The sequence below is a fragment of the Emydura macquarii genome, unplaced genomic scaffold, assembly GCF_026122565.2.
Source record: "Emydura macquarii macquarii isolate MOO-44397 ecotype Brisbane River unplaced genomic scaffold, CSIRO-AGI_Emac_v2 contig_1253, whole genome shotgun sequence".
In the NCBI taxonomy this organism is placed as follows: Eukaryota; Metazoa; Chordata; order Testudines; family Chelidae; genus Emydura; species Emydura macquarii.
The window spans coordinates 56,314,177-56,330,122 of record NW_027131390.1 but is presented as its reverse complement, the minus strand read 5'-3'; the positions used below and the strand labels follow the sequence as shown (position 1 = coordinate 56,330,122).

General features: G+C 40.2%; 1 protein-coding gene across 1 annotated transcript in view; it reads left to right on the top strand.

The window, feature by feature from the left end:
* Window positions 1-15,946, top strand: part of BMPR2 (bone morphogenetic protein receptor type 2) — a 184,587-nt gene that overhangs the window by 114,496 nt on the left and 54,145 nt on the right. Inside the window, exons 4-5 of the mRNA XM_067548887.1 lie at window positions 13,798-13,908; window positions 14,390-14,481. Coding sequence (XP_067404988.1) covers window positions 13,798-13,908; window positions 14,390-14,481 — 203 coding nt within the window. The remainder of the gene's footprint in view (window positions 1-13,797; window positions 13,909-14,389; window positions 14,482-15,946) is intronic.

Here is a 15,946-nt window from a genome sequence, read left to right as displayed (position 1 = left end):
TAATAAACCATCTAATTGTATTATGTGTTCTTGAAAGGGTCAAAGAAGGGACATACTGAGGTGCAAGGCAGGCAAACAGAACATTTTGGAATTGACTCAGTAGTGTTTGTATTTTAATAGGTTGCAAATAGCATACCCGGAATAGAAATGTTAAAGGCACATACAGTAGTTACATATTTCAATGTGCAAAATGTTTGACTGAAACCATAAATGTACTCTGAAATCAGCCTTGATTTGAGTTCACCCTACTTTTGAATACCTTAGGTGACTTAGGTACATCGAAGCCTTAGATGTGGCTGTGGAAAAGGCTGTGAAAAAGGCTAACGACTGTGATTGTAAGGTATTATTTTCCCCATTATACAGATGGCTTAAGTAAGCACAGAGAGGTGAAGTGACCTCCCTAGGGTCACACAGTGAGTCAGTAGCAGAGTCAGAACACAGAATTCTCATCTTCTGGTTTTATATAGAAAAACAGCATTGGTTGTCTGAATAGGGACTCTTCAGACAAACTTAGTGAGCACTGTACACTTTGTATTCTGTGTTGTTGTTGAAATCAATATATTTGAAAATGTAGAAAACATCCAAAAATATTTAAATAAAGAGTATTCTGTTTTTGTTTAACAATGCGATTAAAACTGTGATTACTTTTTAATCATTTGACAGCCCTAAAATAAATATTATACCGTACAGTATGTCCACTACATCAGTTCAGTTCTCATAACATATTAAGATTTGACTTAAAAGTAGACTGAATCCTGAACCAGAAGGCATATGGCTTTGTTAAAAGTACATTAATCCTTAATTTATCTTTCTGAACAGGATTGTAAAAGGATTAGGGAATCTGGCCTGGTGCATTGTATTTAAACCACCCTCTGCTGCTAGCACAGCAATGTTGTTCTTTCTTTGACACAGACCCAGACAGAGGCTGAGTGTAGCAAGGAAGCAGACAGCATGCTGACGCCTCCAGTCAGTGCCCGGGTCTGGCTCCAGGATTTGTAAACAGAAACTTCCTAGGCTCCAATAAGCCAGACAGTGGCTCTACTTCTGATCTGCATGCCGGAAGTGCCTGCTTGTACAAGCCCAGCTATTGCACATAAGCACATATAACTCTGTGTTTAAGTTTGGCTGAACCTTTTTACTGCAAAAATTATTAGAGAGGGGAGGGAATATGTGTTTACTGAAGCTAGGGGAACATGACAATTTCATTGAGTTTTGTAACAGCAAAAGGTATTTAAAAAAAGAAAAGCAGTAACATTAAAGTTACAGAATACTTTCCATTTAATAAAGGCCTGATTTTCAGACTGCACACATCTGTGAAAGTATACATTTACGGATGACAGAGTTGGAATGTATTGTCAGTATGGAGGAGGACCAGAATATAATACAAGATTTCTATGACCTTGAAAACTGAAGTAATAGAAATAGATGAAATTTAATAGTGCAAAGTAAAAGGTCACTTAAGGACTAACAAGCATTTTTGCTATAAACTGGGTACATATCAATTGGAAACGACAGAGGAGAAAGACCTGGGTGTAATTGATCAGTCACAGAATGACTATGGTCCACCACCGTGATGTGACTGTGAAAAAGTCTAATGCAATCGTAGGATGCATTAGATGAGGTATTTCCAGTAGAGATAGGGAAATGTTAATACCACTATACAAGGCCCTGGTGAGACTTCATCTGAAATACTACGTGTAATTCTGGTCTCCTATGTTTAAGAAAGATGAATTCAAATTGGAACAGGTGCAGAGAAGGTCTACAAGGATGATCAGAGCAATGGAGAGTCTACCTAATGAGAGGAGACTTAAGGAGCGTGGCTTGTTTAGCCTAACCAACAAAGGCTGAGTGGAGATACGGTTGCTCTTTATAAATATGTCAGAGGGATAAACAGCAGGGAGGAGGAGAGGAGTTATTTAAATTAAGGGCCAATGTTGGCACAGGAACAGATGGATAAAAATGAGGCATTAACAAGTCAAGGCTTGAAATAAGATGAAAGTTTCTAACCATCAGAGGAGTGAAGTTCTGGAGGGTGAAGCCTCCCAAAGGGAGCAATGGTGGCAAAAAAACTAACTGGTTCCAAGACTGAGCTTGATAAATTTATGGAGGGGATGATATGGTGAGATTGCCTGTGAGGGCATGTGGCCAATCTGCAATTGCTAGTAGCAGATATTTCCAATGACTGGAGATGGGACATTAGATGGGGAGGGCTCTGAGTTACTTCAATGTAGTTTTTCTCAGGTGTCTGGTTGGTGGGTTTCACTGACATGCTCAGGGTCAACTGATTGCCATATTTGGGGTTGGGAAGGAATTTTCCTCCAGGTCAGATTGGCAAAGACATTGGAGTTTTTTCACCTTGCTCTGCAGCATGGGGCACGAGTCACTTGCTGGTTTAAACTAGAGTAAATGGTGGATTCTCTTTAATTTGAAGTATTTAAATCACAATTTGAAGACTTAAGTAACTCAGCCAGAGGTTAGGGGTCTATTACAGGAGTGAGTGCGTGAGATTGTTACCTGCAAAGAGGTCAGATGATCATTATTGTTCCTTCTGACCTTAAGGTCTATGAGTCTATGTAAATATTTTTCCTGGCAGTTTTTATGCAATTTTTAATATTTTTTTGATCTGAGAGTTATGTCCAAGAATGTTGGAATATTTAATTGTGAAATATTTATTATTGAGTCTATTGCAATTAAAGTAGTTTAACCTGCCTTTGTTAAGTAGGCTCGCTTTCTGTGTTCCGGTACATGCATTCTTTTGTGGCCCAACATTTTTATAGATGCTGAGTAAGTGACTTCCCTCAATTTAAAACTACTGCTATTTTTTGATTTATTGTCAGAAATGAAGACCAAGGGGTTCAACATCAATGTAAGGGGATATTTTATCTTGCTGTGAAGCTTTTTTCTTTTATTTATTAAAGAACATTTTTCTATGTATTTTAAAATTTTCAAATAAAATGTTCTTGAGGTACTGCTGTTCTAATTGCAAACTAGATGTATATGATTTATCTTCCAGCAGCTAAATGCTGATCTTGAAACCAAGATGCAGCATATTTTATTCATTTTGCTTTTGGAGGTGAGACCTGCTCTCATTTTACTTTGTCAGTAGCCAAGAATCCATCTCTTTACTTTTTTAAAATGCAGTTTTTTGTGTAGCCTACATTCAGGTTTAATTTCACATTAGCAACGAACGTCAGATATATCAAGACTATAATTAGAAACAGTATTTTAGATATAGTAGTTTTCACACTGTACTATTAGAAACTAACCCACAGATGTCTCTGGACTCAGAGTAATGAAACCAGAGAGAAAAATTGAGTTGGGCTTTTAAGGATTTTGAAATTAATTTTAAATGTCACAGTTCAATGCTGCCTTCTTTTTTAAAAGAACAAGAAAATGACTAATTTTACACGTAAGACTTGAGTTTAGATTCAACCCTCCCATGTTAAATCCAGAGGCTCTAGACTAGGAGGTCTCAGTGAGGACTCCGTTGTGTAGATATCCCCTATGTTATCTCATCAGCGGTGGTGGGGGAGCAGGTTTTGCCTACATGTTTGCAAAAACCCCAAAGACTCAAACCTCAACTATAGATTCAGGTGGATTTGCATGGAGGCAGAGAGATCTGCATGGAGCCCACTGGAGCCACACTACCATGATCTTCCTCTGATCATGCTTCCTCAAGGATCCCTCTGGGGATTCTGCTGAAAAGATATTACTGCCCCAGCTGTATTATCTTTCTGTGCATTCTTTGTGGAACTGGAGGAGTAGGAGTGTTGCCATCTCCCATTACTTTATTGCAAGGCTGGTGATATTTGGTGTTTTTGTTAAAGCCTGACATCCTAGAGTCAAGTGATTACATGGAAATCTCAGCTTTTGGATTTAAAAAAAAAACAAAAAACCCTGGCCTGAATGGTTGTGGAGAAAAGCATGAAAATGTTACCTAAGCGTACCCTATGCGCTCAAAAATCAGAAGGCAATAAAAATACTTCCAAATGTATTATCTAAAAGTCTGAGTTCTTAAGGCCTAGTTCATGAATTTTGAACACTTGGAGTTTGGCAATACTGACGATGTGAAAAACACATGGTGTCTCTGGCCTGCCCTCTCCCACTCCCAGTCTGCTCACTCCATCTACTCCTCTCTCCGTGAGGTCCAGAGGAGTCCTCTGACTGAGCTATGAGGGAACACTGACCTCCATTCCACCTGGTAATGGGGACATCTCCACACACAGAGACCCCCTCCATGAGCAGATCTCAGGGCTACCATCTGGGCCTTGGATTTAAAAACAAACAAAACAAAATCTAAATCCAGGTACTCTTCATAGAGTTAATATTATATATATTACTCATAAGAGTAGAAAGAGTTCCTTATAACTTTTAAAGAACTGAAAAGTTTGTTTCTATTTTTTAATGAAAATATCTAAGATTTCTGTATATTATAATACATTGGAATAAAACTACTCATTTTAAAAAAAACATTTGAATTTATTTATGTTACAAGGTAAAGTTAAGGTACAGTTAAACTTTGTTTTCCATTGCATACAATAGTTAATTACATCATTATCATCAGAAACTCAGCTGTACAGGGATGAGGTTGAAGCAACATTAATAACCTGCAGATTCCCCTCTATAGTACATAGTATGTATTGATTGGAGGAGAGCCAACAGTCTGGATCTACATTTTTAGAAGATCCATTCATTTAAGGGTAAAATGTGGTAAACCTTGCTCTTCCACTCCTTGTACACAGAACAATGAGCAGGAAACTCTGAGTTGAACCTGGTGGCGTTTTCTACCTTCAACTAAGGGGAAAATGTGTAAGGGAGTACGATGGGTTGTACTGGCCCTGCACTGAACAAGAAGGGGTTAACACCATACGCTGGGCAAAGGAGGTCATGCCTCCTCGCCACTGCTAGGCATGCTCCAACTGGAGCCTCAGTATAAAAGGGAGCAACCCATCTCAGTTGGGGCTGACCACTGAGGAGAGAGGATGCATACTTTGAGCTCCCTCCCAGGAGCTGCTGGAGTGCCAGGCCCTAGAGGTGAGGCGTGCCGAGACTGAGGCAGATACCTGGCTACCTGCAGAAGCCCAAGAGGGGACGGAGCTGTTGGGAGCTTTGCCGGCTGATGACCCCTGAGACCAGACGACTCACTGACTATGGCACTGGAAGACAGGGTAGGAAGTAGCCCAGGGGAACTAGACGTTGATCTGGTTGTGAAGCCAGGATAAGGGCAGCATGTTTCACACGGATCACCACTGACCTAGTGGCAAATCCACTTGCTGCTACCAGAGCCCTAGGCTGGGACCTGTTGGAGTAGGGAGGGCCTGGGTTCCCCTACCTCGGCCAACACCCACCTCTGGGTGGCAGCAAAACCCTCACTCTGGCTCTTAGGCCACTCAATCCCACTAGAAGGGACAGTGATATTTACTCTGGCCATTAGGTCACGCAACCCAGCTAGAGAGGGCAGCCATATTGACTCTGACCATTAGGCCACACAGTCCCACACACTGGGGCCACTGTAGTACGGTGACCAGATGTCCCAATTTTATAGGGACAGTCCTGATAGTCATGACTTTTTTTATATATGAGTGCCTGTTACTGCCCACCGCTGTCCTGATTTTTCATACTTACTAACTGATTACTCTACACCATAGTGACCAGACCATTAGGTCATCCTGCCCTAAGGCTAAGGGCAGACGTTAAAACTCAACTGCAGGGCTATAACAGCCTTTTCCTCTCCCCTAAGGGAGATTGGGTATGCCAGCCCCACAATAGGGAGAAAATGGCCATTTGAGAAGAAATAGCACATTACAGGTCTCTTTCATCCACCAGTGATTGGCAAATTCAATAATAGCAAATTTCTCAGCACATCATTGCTTTTGGAAGTGTAGTGTGCTTGAAAAAGTTTTCTGTTACTTTCAACCTAAAGATTAAGGAAATGGCCTTTTTTATGTCTTACCCTTAGAGAAGTTTTTGATACTTTTTATGAAGGATATTTTTTAGAAAGTAAATTGCATCATAGTGGCATAAGTACTGGAAAACTTAAGCATGCAAGGGCGCTTTCTGAGGAGTCATCCTCTGGGAGTCTGGGCAGATGGCAGCTTTGCTTTGTTTGGAAAGATTGAGTGGAAACAGTTTTATTCCTCAGACACAGATTTTCAGAATTTTCTTTTTGTGGGAGATTTTGAAAACTTTACCTTTTCATTCTGAATTGCAACAAAACTTTTTCATGATGTCAGAATTTCCCACAGAATGAAAATTCTGAGATTGTCAGGTATATTACAATGTAACATTCAGGATATAATAAAAAATGTACTGTTATCACAATACACCACTCCTGGTGGTGGAGTGGTAAGGAAGGGGCAATTTCCCGCAAGCCTTCATTTGAGAGGGCCCCCCAAACCTGAGTGGCGCTGTGACCCTGCCTCCCGGTTGCAACACCTGGAGCACGAAGCTGGGCCCAGCCCCATGGGACAGGAGCCACTGCTATGGGGTGAGTACAGGACGGATTCAGTTTCCAACACTCCCTTTTCCCCCACCTGGTCTCCCCTTAGTAGTATCTTTTTTTGGAAGTAATGGGGGCTTCAGTTTCAGATTTTGCCCTGGGCCCTCTAAAGCATCTGTGAGGTTCTGACTGGTATTTTGTGGATAATTCCTGTAAATCTCTTGCTCAGCTAAATTGATTATTAAAATAGTTTTGGTCTACTCATCACTTATATGCTATACATAAAGTTAATATTATTCTGGGGTGCATTAACAGGAGCATCATATATAAGATACAGGAGGTAATTGTTCCACTCGACTCAGCACTGGTGAGGGCTCAGCTGGAATATTGTGTTTAAGAAAGATGTGAAGAAATTGAAGAGAGTCCAGAGGAGAGCAACAAATATGATAAAAGGTTTAGAAAACCTTACCTATGAGGTAAGGTTAAAAAAACTGGGCATGTTTAGTCTTGAGAAAAGAAGACTGAGGGAGGCAGCTGCTAAGTCTTCAGTTACATTAAGGGCAGTTTATAAAGAGGATAGTGATCAGTTGATTTTCATGTCTATTGAAGGTAGAACTAGAAGTAATGGGCTTAATCTATAGCAAGAGATATTTAGACTAGATGTTAGGGAAAAAAACTTTCTAACTGTAAGGATAGTTGAGCCCTGGAATAGGTTACCAAAGGAGATTGTGGAATCCACATCACTAGAGGATTTTAAGAACAGTTAGACAAACGCCTGTCCAGAATGGTCTAGTTATACTTGGTCCTGCCTTAGTGCAGGGGGGTGGATTAGCTGACCTCTCGAGGTCCCTTCCAGCCCTACATTTCTATGATTCTATAACACTTGCTGAATTCATTCTTTTTTTGTGCTTATACTTTGGTGTGATTTCCTGAGGGGCCAAGGGGATCAAAATAGTTTAAAATATTTTGAAGTATAAATAATAAATGTTTTAACTGCCATTTTTAATGAGGAGGCTGATACTGGAAATTAGATCAAATTAGAACCAATCAGTGTGAGATTAAAATTTAGAATGACAACTCAAATACTTGAGCTCTTGGAAACAGTTGATAATATTATGTATCTGTTCAAGAGGAATGGAAGCCCAACACTGTATCATAAAAGTCCTGCAGGGCCATTGTGAAAGGAAATAATTTTAGAAGCAGCTAGAATTAATTATACTTATAAGATCCTTTTTGCCTACTTATAAAAGCTACATCTTTGCAGCACTGTGTTCAGTTCTCCACAGCTGAAGGCCACATTGCACACACATTCTGTAGCTCTGTCTTGTATTAAGTTTATATTTTGAACTTCAGGATCTTTGCCATACTTGTGTGATCTCATCTTCAGTGTCATTCAGATTCCTTACTTAAAAACACCAAAACAAAAACCGTACAATAACAGTTTTGCGATTGAATATTTTAAACCTATCACAACAGAGAAACTGCACTGAGAGCTGTAAGTATGATTATATGGAATACGATTATATGGCAAGGAGTCCATTTCACCAGATATTGCAAACATAAAATCATGGATTACATAGGCCCTTGGTTAAGGCTATACATACAGCTTTATGTGAACTCCTGCCCCCTTGTGTTTATTCATTACAATACGGTCTTGAGAAATTGTGATTATTTAAATAAATACATTATCATACAGTGTATCTACAACCTATATACATATATGTAGTATTTTCTAGCACTATCTCATACTCTCTCTGTGCAAGAAAAGCATAGTCAGTCAGTCAGTCATTTAAGGTATGTGAAAAGTACATAACAGACCATACATGCACAAGAGCACTTGAGCTTTAATGAACGACATAGAGGGCTAGTGGAAAGTTGTTTAATGCATTACAATATACATTACAACTTCTGAAATATACTGATATATAATACATGCCTAAATCTGTACAACTATTCTACATTGTCTACTCCTGTGTTTCTCAACCTTTTAAGTAGCAAGTACCCCCTAACTTCTGAAAATTTTAATAAGTACCCCAACACTCAATTTTCCACTCTGAGAAATACAATATTTTTCCCCTTTACCATTGGATGACTATTTCTCATAAAGCAGGAGAGTTCTGAGTTCTGCAGTGCTGTGTGGCTGTGGCAGATCACAAAATCCCCTGCTGTTTCTCCTCTCCTTCCTTCTCCCCTTCCTCCATATAGGAGCAAAGATCAATGCCAGCCAATCACTATGGCCTGATGGTGGGGTCATGTGGTGTTCTCCTCACACAAGTGGGAACTTGTGAGGTATAAGCAGGCACTAGCAGCCCACCAGAGTGGATAGCAGCACTCCCCATGGCCGTCCCTAGGGGGGTGCGGATCTGGGGCAAATCACACTGTGTGGGCCCTTCTTAACATTTTTATACTGGTAAAATCTGGGGCTGTCATAGTTGTCAATTTCACTGTTCAACTAAAGCAGTGAAATTGACAAGTAAGCCTGTTGGTAGAGCCCAGCTCCAGGACTGGGCAAGCCGTTGGGCTCTCCACCTGGCTTTCTGGGCACCAGGCTTTCAGCCGAGGAGGGGAGCTGCCCCCTGGGCAAGTTGTAGTCAGCTGCCATCTGGCTGCCAGCTCGGGAGGTGGGCGACTGCCACCTGCTCCAAGCTTGGGCAGAGGAGGCTTCCACGCAGGCTGGGACTCGGGGATGTGGGCAGGCAGCAGGCAACTGCTGCCAGTCTTCATACAGGGCACGGGAGGCTGTCTCTCAGCTCAGAGCCGGGGCGTGGGTGGCAGCCATCCATCTGCGAGCCCAGCTTGCAAAGCACAGAGACTGCCACTGGGCTCCCACCTGGGAGTTGGGAGTTGGGAACAGGCAGGACCAGGCTGCTGCCACCTGGCTTTCGAAAAAGCCAGTGGCTGCTGCCCAAGCCTCCGGCTGCCACCTGGCATCCCAAAAAGCCGGCAGCTACCACTCAGCTTCTCAGGACTGGGGTGGCTGCCATCTACCTCCCAGCTGGGACTGGATGGGAAGCAGGTGGCTGCAACCTGACTTCCCCAGAAGTCGGCGACTGCCACTCACCTCCCTTCACTGGATTTTTTGCCGTGTATTCCCTGCCTGTGTCTAGCGTACCCCTAGGTGTACGCGTACCACAGGTTGAGAAATTATGCTCCATAGCATTCTTTAGGCTGAGGTCAAAGTCTTTCCGACCCAGTCCATTGCTTGTGTTCTGAAACATGGAGCCTTCTTTTCCTTTTCTTCTCTGACCTTGGCCAGTCTGTACCCTCCCTTCCTTCCGCCCAAGTTTCCGGTGCCTCTCCCTGTGAGGCCTCTTTAAATCCCTGATTTGTCACATCTGTCTTATCTAGGAATTTTCCTTTTTCCCAACACCAGCCCCTACAGGGGGAAGGTTGGAGAGAACTGGTTTCCTCTAGGATGCAGATACTCTTTAGCATAACTATTGTGTGGTCAAAGCACAGTTATTAATATTAAGTACTCTCCGTTATCCTCAGTCTGGTGCTGCAGGTCCTGTCTGCACTGATGGATTCCACATGTCCATAGGGCATTCAGTGATACAGCAATTTTCATAGCAACTTAATAATAGCTTCATAATATCAACCAGGATTCATAAGTTGGACAGACAGATTTTCCATATCATCACACCTTACAGTGTTGGCCTTAACAATAAAGGGGTTATGGCTTTTACACACTCCTTTGCTCTCAACTACCAATTTTTAGAATAGCTCCCCATCCACCATGCCAAGCACTGCATACTCACTTTGAATAACATGAGAATAGCTTCATCTGAAACAGTAACATTTACAACTGTTTAGAAGTATATAGACTATTGTGTCATGTGTGGAGACTGACAGCATTCTTTCTATAGTGTTTCTTGTCACTTTTGGCTGATAGTCACTTGCAAGCCACATGGTAGTGCAAAATGCCATTTTCTAAGCCAGCCTAACAGACCAAAAGCATTTAATCTGTGTTTACCAAATGTAGATAATTTGCATATGTAAATACAATCTTGTGTGTCTAGTGTGACTGGTTATATAACTTTCCTCCCACCACTTCCTGCTGTTGTCTACCCACCCTCCTCCTTCCCAAGTAGTCATAAGCCATGTTTACCCACAGTTTTATAGGGCCTTGAAAACGGTGATATACACACACATTAAATATCATTTCCAAGGCCAACAACCATTAAGGTCTCCTGTGACATCTTCTTTGCTGGGTTTTCCAGTGCCTGTAGCTGGTCCCATTCAGAGTTTCTTCCCACAAACTTTCATTATTTCCTTTCTTTGTGCCAGTGTTTCCAAGATGATGAGTTGGGTCGCAAGAAGGTCCTAGATAAGTCATGGGCCTTGTGTGGAAGGGAGACCCTGTGGGTGGGATGGTTGGAGAGTGAGCTCTCCTTACATCCCACAGTGGCAGCTCCTGTCCCATGGGGATGGGCCTTTCTCCCAGGTCTTGGCATTGTGATCTGGTGTGCTAGGTCGCAGCACCACAGAGGGTCAACTGGGCCAAGTTTTAGTGAGTGGCAGGCCAAACCTGAGTAACCCTAGTGCCGGGTTGCAATACCACTGACTCAAGTTTGACTCAGCAGCACTGCTGATATGCAGAGTATGGTAGCCCAAGGCCTGATCTATGAGTTGGAAAACAGCGAAACTCTGCCTCTGGATAGGTAAAAGCGTGAGGCTTGACATCTGAGTGGGTGCATTTAGAGAGGCCAGAGAGGAGACAGGTGCAGTTAGCCCTGTAACTATGGCAAGAGGTCACCTTTTAAAAAGTAATGTGTGTCCTCAGATAATTCAGTTGAGTAATTGGTGGGTATATAGTGGTGATTACTGTATGTATATAACTGAGACCGATGAAAATACAAGAAATTGCTACATTGTAGCTGCATCATCAGATAGTTTAAAGTGCAACAAATACACAGTTAATTATGTAAAATATCTACATAGCTTACTACATGCCAGACATCATATTGAACATGAATGACAGAATAAACATAATATACATTTTAAAATGTATTTCAATAAAAAGATAGATTGAGATTTCATTTACAAAAGTCAGAAAATCCAAAGTGATTCTTACTCAAGCTGTTAATCTTTATTCCTGCACTTCTGTAGTATTTTATATTTTATATAACTGTATGTGATTTAATTTTAATACCTTAATATTTATTTGAAATGTAATTTTAGTTACAATCTATATGACAATCATGACTTTGCATTTCTTGACTTTTTAATGAATGAAATCACAAATATCCTCCCTAGAATATATTGCTGTGTTGCGATGAGGTTTTTTTCATCAAATTTCCTTTACAATCAAGAGAAGTGATGGTGCCTTTCATTTAACTGTTGAGCAACCTCTTTGATTTTTGATATTTATAACGTAGAACCTTTTTTCGCATATCTACTACAGCCCATATGTTATCTTTTACAGATAATTTTTCACATGTACTTACTACTTTTCACAGCTGTAACCAGCTTTTTTATTTTGTATTTCCAGCTATTTTTTATTTTTTCTCTCATATCACTACAAGAAGCTGTGTTCTCTCTAATTTGCTTTCTTTTCTTGTTTGATTCATTTCGGTCCTGTCCACACTGGGAATTGGAGTGAATGAACCATGTTTAAATGGGCTTTAAATATAGCTCCAGCTTAATCAGTTTGTAACATTTGATTCCACCAATATGGATAAATTGTGGGTTAAACTTTATTAGAATCTTGTTTAAAAAATATGCTCCATGTCTAGGCCTAGAATACATTTTAAAACATTCTTAGGCTCCATCTGCAGTTCCCTATCATGTAGGGAACAATTTTAGTTGTAACAATGCTTAAAGCAAGATAGATCCCAAACTCAGATTAAAAGCCAGTGTAAATGCAATCTTATAATACTACATACAATGGTTCTGACATCCGAAGAGTATCTGTGGTAATACATTAATGTTAAATATAATGGATTGTGATATGCAGTCGAGACTGTAGAATTGTGGTTACTCAGGACCCAATTTAGGAAAGTACTGAAGTATATGCCTATGTTAAGCATGTGTTTAAGTCCCATTGAGCTAAAGTTGAGCATGTGCTTGGGTGATTTCTGGAACAGGGATGCTCTCTTGAATCAGATCCTTAAAAAGAAAAGCATTTCTATTTACAGTACATGGTACAGATTCACCCCAACTTACCACAACTTCTGTGAGCCTAACCCAGGGCATAATAAAAAGTCTGTCAGTGGAGAAGTTGCAGTGATATTGCAACCTCCTCTTCACCAAGATGTAGATAATGAATTTTCATTTAACATTAATAGAAAATTGGCCACACAAATTAGAGAAATATAATACAGAATGTGAAAATGGGTAGGTTGAAAAGCTGAGAGATCTTCATGGGTCTAACGGTGTAGAATACCAGGCTGTGCTGAGAGCAGAATGAAAGAGAACAGAAAAAAGTTTGTCACAAGTGAGAAGTAATGGATCTTTTAAGAAGTGCACCTTAGCACTAACTCTTCTATGTCATGGTTATTGCAGTAGAAGTACAGTGCAAGTAAGATTGTTTTGTAATCCTAAATTGCAAACTAAGAAAATATTCAAAAGTGTGTCAAAGAAGACATGGTCAAGTAAAGCTATAATCAAAAGAATTCTTCATTAATCAGTTCAGGGTTTTGGGAGATACCATCAGCCTATGTCTAACTTATTTTAATTTCAGCTACCAATTGATTTCCTAGATTTCATGCTGTAATGCATTTCTGAAGGATTATCATCATTAAAGAAAAATAAAGATTTTAACTATTAAAATATCTTGATTTCAGATATAGTCTTCATACAGTTTATGGGTTTCAAAACCTAGAGGAATGAGAGGAAAACAGATGAGTTAGAAGTAGAAAATCTTATGGGGATTGAGGAACCTTCTGGTGAATTTTTATGCCAAGTTCATTAAAAAAACATAACTGAATGTCCCTTCTAGAAGAAGTTCTGAATATTATACTACTATAATTCTTTCCAGCTAGTAGTATAATGGACTTGTTACAACTTCTGTAATTCATAACACTGTTAAAAATACAAATTGGAGAGCTGGGCCAATCAACCTTGTGTGGTTGTGCTGTACATTGCCATATGGAAGACCATAATTCAATTTCCAGTTTTGGTGTCTCATTCTCCATGCAGACAAGAAAGGGCCTGGAGAAGCTGCAAAAGTAATGTATTCAGCTATGTTGAGCTAGTCAGCTGTTCTCTCCTTAAATTTAAGGGTAAAATAAATTAGGGACATATAGTGTATTTGTTTCTTGTTTCTGTTACTTTGTCTGTTTTATGGTCCTGAATTTTTCCAATGTACATTTAAAAAATAAAAATAAAGCTGACGTACTCAATCTTATTTCTTTCAGATTCATCTCATTCTTTTCACCGAGATGAGACTATCGTTATTGCCTTGGCCTCAGTCTCTGTATTAGCTGTTTTGATTGCTGCTCTGTTCTTTGGATATAGGATGCTTGCAGGTAGAATTTGATGAGCTTTTCTTTTTTCATATTATTCTTTTGACTGTTCTTCACAATTATAATTTCCTTATCTCCCTCATCCCCTCTCCCTTTTTGTACATTTCTTAATGGCCCATAGAAATTTCTAAGGACTCCCCAGGTTTTTAATCTAGGTTCCATTTTTCTTCCATGAATCCTCTGTTCAACAAATAATTGGAATGGAGCCATCAGTCTTCTCTAAGGCCAACACCAATGGCATTCTGTGTCACACATGAAAGAACAGTTGTATAGCAAATAGCTATCACCTTCCCAATCCCTACTCTTCTCATGTTAGCTTTACTAGCTCAGGGGAAAAGGATTTGCAAGGTTACTCCTGGCTTGGCATATCCTTCACCATAATGTCCACTGTTGCTGTCAAGTCCCAAGATAGTTCTGTAACTATTCTCATATGCAATTTTGCATAAAACTTAACTATCAGAACTTCTGGTTCCTGTATCTACAGGGGACCGTAAGCAAGGTCTGCACAGTATGAACATGATGGAGGCAGCAGCATCAGAGCCTTCATTAGACCTGGATAATCTGAAATTGTTAGAGGTAAGTATGCCACTCAGAATTTCTGTATCTTTATTTACTCTTCATTGTTTGCCCTACCTGTGATCAAATTATCTGCCAGATATTGTAATATTTAAAAAACAGGCATATGTAATAAATACGCTATATTTTCCCACTTCTGTATTGTTCTGGTTGTGTCTATTGTGAACTGCAGTAAAAACCATAAACAAAACCACAAAACAAATAGAGGTAACCTCAGAAATGCCAGAAGCCAAAGACATTATTTTATCTTCTCTCTTTACTCACCAGAATCATTTATATTAGCCAGAATATGCTCTCCTTTTAGAAGAGCATTAACCATAGAAAAGCAGTAACGGGTACTTACACATATTGTATTTCAACGTCACATCAAAAATGTTTTTTCTATTTGACATTGATGACCATGTTAAAAATAATTAGAAGTACAATACCTTACAGTAATAGTCTGAAACATTGTAGTAACATTGCCATAAGTATAGAATTTACTGTGGATTTCAGTAGTATATTTCAATAATGGTGGGATGCTGTTTGTTTTGTCAATCTTCTCTGTCAAATATTCTGGAGGCAGTCCAGATCTTTTCTGTGGGCCTGGACATAGGATTTAGCAATAATTGTCCAGAATTCTCTGCCTTTGTTACACAAACTGCAGACTTCACGTTTCCCTTTGTATCAGAACTTTCAGAGGATTTGTAAAAGATTAACAGTGTCTGTTTCTTCACTGACTTAGAGCTTTTTTCTCCTCAAAACTGCTAAACTTAAAACATTTGGCACTGAGGAGGATTTGAAGGACATCGTTTTTTCCCCCCCCCTTCCCGAAATGGCAGAGAATGACAGCAGGCCATAGAGAATTGAGCTTCCATGTCCATGTTGAGACCTGCAGTTGGCTGCAGAGAAATCTGGCTCCTGATGGCATGTAGGCAAGATCATCTCCAAGGCAGTTGAGCAGGCCATAGTGAAACTAACTCCAAGGTGGAGTTTGGGCAAGGTCTGTGCTGAGAGAGTCAAACTGACTTTATGGAAGCTCCCTTCACTAAGATCAGGCCAGAATCAGTGACAGGTTTTCAGATTTCATAGGCTTCTCCCTTAGTCATGGGACTCCTATTCCTACAGTTTGCAAAGCAAACAAGGAAGTTTCACTGGAGCCTCCTATATCTCATAGGAAGTCAAGGTCAGTGGGAACCAGGAGGGAAGAAATTCCTGCTGCTAGCCATCATGTAGGCAAGGTCAGTGCTGAGGTGGCTGAGAAGGTTGCAAAGCATTCTCCCTTCCCACAAGGCTGCATTTTACCTGCAAGGCTTCAGCTGCACTAAAGGTGCCTGCATCTGGGAGTGAACCACCTCAGAAAATGAGTGCTTGGGATAATTGCAGAAGGATATTTGATAGAACTCACTCATTGTCCCACAGATAAGTTTATCCTTTCTTGAAAGCAAATTAAAATAAACCAACACTATCAACAAGACACTTCATA